Here is a 5,561-nt window from a genome sequence, read left to right on the forward strand (position 1 = left end):
GACACAAGAATCACAGGCGGTTTGCCTCTGAGGTTACATCTGACCAACTTTCACATCCAAAACTGTTAAATAACACCAAAAGGTCTGTTTAACTTTGGAACAATAACTGGTCCAAAATATTCTAGTAACTCCTCACCATTATAATTCATAACTCTTGCACCATCTAGTGTTTGGGAGGAGTGTTACACATCACAACACCCAGAGACTCCCCAGTTACAGGCTGGTATTTATTCCACCACATTAGATTACGATTACCACTCCATCTATGGAGTTCATATAAAGACAAAGTGATTTGTCGCCTGGATAACAAAATCAAGTACCACACATTGTTGTCCGCTTCAAACCAGACACCAGCCAGAGAGTTTATTTCATACATACATTTATTTTTTTTTATATAAAAGAAGACGAGGGGTTGCAATATTAACAGTTATTCACACAGAGGGCCGTCACTGGAAAACAACGGTATCCAACATGGCAGCTAGGCATTGAACGATGTTGGATGTCATTAAAACGTCTACGTGCTCCTCCAAGTGCCTCTTGGGATCCTGGGAAACAAAGGGACAAAAGACAGCAGTGATTTTTTTTGTGACAATGGTGTTTTAAAATAAAATACACACACAACGACAATTTGCTGATCTCTGAACTAATTCTGTTTGTACCGACACGTCAACACATCCGATGCACTTTTCTTTTATTTAATTCTACCTCTAATCAACAACAATCACAAACACTGACCTTAATAAAGCACACATTTTGTAAATCCATGTTGAACATTGGGAGAAAATAAAGAAAAAGTGTGTTACCTGTTTTCCAACATTCTTGATCGCCAGCTGCTCTGGGGTCATTTTGTCCTCTTCCTCAACGGCCTGAGGTGGAAACACGACAGCGTCTCACTCACTTTGTCCTGCTCCTTATTTCATTATCATATTATATTTTTAGGTCATGCAGGAGCCTGAGTCCCTGTCTTTGTATACTCGAACCAACAAGTATCAGTACACTTGTGGTTTTCTCATCTTCAGCACAGAAACACTGACTGACTGACTGTGACTGCTGCACTCCAGTCAACAGTCGAATTAGATAACAGACCAGTGTGTTTTTGTTTTGGTTACAACACTGTGCTCCTTCAAATGCAGCAATAATGAGGTTATAAATATTTCCTTATAAAAGGGTTATTGAAGTTGATTAAAATGTATTTTCCAGTGGGTTTGATAAAAAGGTCTGTTCTAAAACACGGGTCTAGCGGCTGTACCTTATTGTAGTTCTTAGCCAGCTCCAGCATTTCCTTCACAATGGTCTCGTTGAGCTTGCAGTGCTCGCTGTAGTCCTGCAGGGTTAGCCCCTCCATCCAGCTCTTCTTGTGCAGGTTCAGCAGCATCTAAAAGGATCATTTAAGTCATGTTGTGTATATGTTCTATAAAAAAAATCATATACATACATGTTTTAAAAAAAAACCTAAGTGCAGTGTGTTCTCAAACCTTTTGCTCCAGCTCGTTTTTCCTGTAATTGATGGTGATGGAGTAGTAGTGTCTGTTAAGTCCATGAATCAGAGCCTGAGAACAGAGAAACACCGAGTTAACTACATAAAATAATAATAATAACACATTAAGACCTCTTAACTCTGACCTAAGAAATGTCAACAAAACACAGGACCTAAATAATATTCAAATTCATCTTGATTTAAGGTGATTGTGTCCTAAAAGATGTTTAGTGCTAGAGCTAAACATTGGCTTAAGCAGCAGCAGAAATGTGAACATTAACTTCTCTCAAGTCACTGTCAATACAGCATTTTACTAATGTTTAATGTATTTAATTTGTGCAATTTCTTAATCTAAATTTTGTAGCTGTGTTTATTTATTCACTGTATTATTCACTGTATTTGTATTATTGCACTTATTGTACTCAATATCTTTTATCCTTCTTTAGCCTGACCAGGGACAAAGACTGCAAATTAGCTGAAGCTAGACGTCTTATATGCATTGCATTTTTCATTCTTTGTGGCCATGTTGTATGTATCATCCCTGTTAAATAAACATTAAAATAAAATAAATGTGTTACCTGGATTGAGGGCTTGTTCAGGTGACCCAGGTTGGACGTGGTTTGTCTTGGTTCATGACCCAGAACCATCATGTTGGCATTGATCAATCTGAAGGCATCAATAACAACCTGAGGGAGACGACGGAGAGACCAGTACATTCACAACAGTTAATACAGTCAATAAAGAGCAGCTGATGGTTTTAAGCTTTTCCTGCAGCTGTAAACACTCTTTACCTTTCCTTTGACGCTCTGAATGGGATCTACCACCACAGCGACGGCTCGCTCTGACAGGGCCTCGAAGCTCTGCTGTGTGTTGATGTCCACGCCGGACAACCAGCAGCCAAAGCCAGGGTGACTGTGGTACCAGCCCACCACCATCTCTGGTCTGACGGGCAACACGAGGGGAAGACGGCACACATGGGTCAAGGTATTAGGCATGAATATTACCTTTTAATCAGCCCTTAATCTATGTTTAGCATTTACAAACATAGGTAATATTGTGTCAGTACGGGTAAAATCTGAGTATAGGGATGCTGTAAATTCTCTAATAAAAGTCTCAAAGTCTCAAACAGACTCTGGTCTACCGTACTGGACCGGGTCTGGCTGCAGGTTTGAGTAAATAAATAAAAGCCGAGCCTATACACAGTCTATGGGCGGAGCAACACATTTATTTATTTATTTATTTATTTATTTATTAGAAGTTGAACGGGTGCTGATTAAACTAGTAAATGATGCTGCTCTGGATCCGACTCTTTCCTTCTGTTAAACAGGAACAACAGAACCAGTGGAGAGGAGTTTCATCTTTGCTGAGCAGAAGATTTGTTCCAAATTAAATTAAATTAAATTAAATAAAAGCCTGTCCCATATATAGACGCCTGTCTCTGATAGAAGACGGGTCAGTGCTGCAGGTGAAGCAGATAAAAGCCTGGGCTGCTATTGGAGAATTTACAGTAAATTAAAACATTTTCTCTGTGAAGGTTTTTTTTTTACCTGCCAGTCTGCTTCAGCATGTCCAACATCTTTGCCTGGAAAACAGGATCCACTGCTTCTACGCTCACACCCTGTGAGGATCAGATGATTAGTTTGTGATGAAGAGCAAAACCAAAATCTAGCATCACAGGTTCATCAGCACAAAAAGGATTTCTTATCAAATAAATTACACATCATGGGTAGCAACGGGGCTGTCAAATACTGTAGTAAAGACACAGCATCTTGATATTAGGGAGAGTATTATAATATAACGTACTGTTCCTGACTGCGGCATGGCAAACACATCAATCACTCGCACTGTGTAGTCATCAACAAACTCTCCCAGCATCAGTCCCATGACTTCCATCGGTACACCAGCACGCCCGTGTTTCAACATCTGATGGAGGAGAAGTCACAGAAAGGGGTTATTAAAAATACACACACACACAAAAAATAATATGACCACTGTGAAAGAGAGTGATGAGTGCAGATAATGTGTGATTACCTTGAGCAGGGCCAGAGAGGAGATGTAGACCTGCTCTGCTGTGTCCACAGCAGGTGCATCTGTTGGGGGGCCCTGAGGAGTCAAAGCACAGGTGATTAACCAGGTGTTCAGGCCTTTTAATATACGATAGTTAAACTGTGGGAAATACTGGTTCATCCTATTTTAAAGGGGACTTATTCTGCTTTTTCCAGCTTTTCAGACTCATAAATATGTTTAAAATGTTGGATACTTGTTCTAGGGGACATGGAAGTGCCGTATCATGTGATCATAATTTGCAGACTTTTACTCGACGTGATATCTGACCATACGATGATAATATAAGTAAAATTTTGAGTTTACCATTCAGAGACGTCTTGCATAAGTCGTTGCTGAGTGTGTTTTTGTTGTCTGGGTCGGATTCTGGGTCCAAAACGTACAGTTGGTTGGATGAAGTCGACATTATTAATATACTATAATAGTTAACAAGCCAATTTCAGTACTTTTGGTTTGCGGGAGGTGGGTGGGTGGCTGCATCCGAGTGTTTCGGTGAGAAGCAGAATGGAGGAGTACGTATGTGATAGCAATGGAGTTTTTATTGCTCAAAACTGTCAATAATGCCCCACTGGGGTCCAATATCATATTAAAAGCCCATAAAATGAGCACAATAGTTCCCATTTAAACTATGGACAATCGAGTTTGGGTTTTCTTTTTTTTTTTACCTGGCCAAGCCCTGGCATTCCTCCCCCAAGCCTCAGCAGCCGGTCCATACTGGGATCTACTACAAAACAGACACAAAAACAGTCATTAGCATGAATCCAACTAATGAGCTGATCTAAATCCATTCATTAAGTTACTTGTTATTATATATCACAGAGATACAGTTGATATTCCATATCCAGATACAAATAGATGAAAAAGCAATTAGTACAGCTCCATTATTACAAAATATATAGATACATAAGTTCATGAGTTATTGGCTCTCCCTGTGCTTATAAACATTTTATCTTTAAATATTCTGTTAGAGCTGCTGCTACACCACAACCGTTCTTTAATGACAGTAAAACGAAATAAAATTGAAATTTCGCATTAGAAAAAAAGATTATACTTTGTTTGACCACCATCATTAGTACATGGAATGACACCCACACACAAAAAAAAACTAAAATTGTCAACGACAGTTAGCAGGTTAGCTTCAGTTAGCTGGTTTACCCATAGTCACGTAAACATGACACACAGACGGTGTCGATATTTAATTCAAAAGACCATTTATTTTATTAGTTTCAGGTGCAAATTAACGACACATCGTCACTTTGATAAACTAAAATGAGAGATATTTAAAATCGCTCCTGTAAAAATAATTTATGTTGTTGTTAGCTGTTAGCTTCCTCGTGCTAACTCAATTAGCCTGTTTCATCTCGCCTCAGAAAAACGAAGCGACAACATTTACAGACACCGACTCCATCTCACTGTGTTTTATGAAGACTAATGGCTTTTTTCAGAGCCGTTGCCTCCACTCACCTGTTGTCAGATCACTGGGATGTTGAGAAGATGAAGTGTTGTTCCGTGAGCAGCAGAGTCAAAGCTACAATGAATCAGCCAGAATTGTCTTTCTTCAGGAAAACTACTTCCGTCGCTCTCGTGACGTCACGACAAACAAGCGCAAAACCATGACACGAGGGGGCGCCACGCGCCACAGTCACTAGCACCAGAGCCAGTCTATTGGCTATTATCAATATTAGAAATTCTCTGCTAGCACTGCACTCATTATTCCACTACTACCACTACTACCACTCCAACATAACTAATAATACTACTAGCTACTACTAGTACCGAAGATACTCTACTACCACTACTACCACTACTACCACTCCAACATAATATAACTAACACATAATAGCCTACTACTAGCTGCTACTACTACCGAAAATACTCTATTACCACTACTACCACTACTACCACTACAACATAACTACCACATAATACTACTAGCTACTACTAGTACTCCTACCGAAGATACTCTCTACTACTACTACCACTCCAACATAACTAACACATAATGCAGGCTACTACTAGC

General features: G+C 39.6%; 1 protein-coding gene across 2 annotated transcripts; it reads right to left on the reverse strand.

Annotated features, from left to right (window-relative positions):
* Positions 1-362: 362 nt before the first annotated feature.
* On the reverse strand, positions 363-5,096 carry psmd14 (proteasome 26S subunit, non-ATPase 14). 2 transcript variants are annotated; one of them, XM_085805373.1, is made up of 11 exons: positions 5,006-5,096; positions 4,207-4,265; positions 3,509-3,580; positions 3,281-3,400; positions 3,025-3,095; positions 2,269-2,419; positions 2,056-2,163; positions 1,476-1,550; positions 1,250-1,375; positions 804-866; positions 363-545 (listed from the first exon to the last, which is right to left on the reverse strand). In XM_085805373.1, the coding sequence occupies exons 2-11, from the start codon at positions 4,252-4,254 to the stop codon at positions 447-449; spliced, it is 933 nt and encodes a 310-aa protein (XP_085661499.1). In that variant the 5' UTR covers positions 4,255-4,265; positions 5,006-5,096; the 3' UTR covers positions 363-446. The 2 variants fall into 2 exon arrangements, with proteins under 2 accessions (XP_085661499.1, XP_085661506.1); XM_085805380.1 differs by having other exon boundaries at positions 4,996-5,096.
* Positions 5,097-5,561: the final 465 nt, after the last annotated feature.

Source organism: Trachurus japonicus, chromosome 3, assembly GCF_045865225.1.
Source record: "Trachurus japonicus isolate A0001 chromosome 3, Traja_1.0".
NCBI lineage: Eukaryota > Metazoa > Chordata > Actinopteri > Carangiformes > Carangidae > Trachurus > Trachurus japonicus.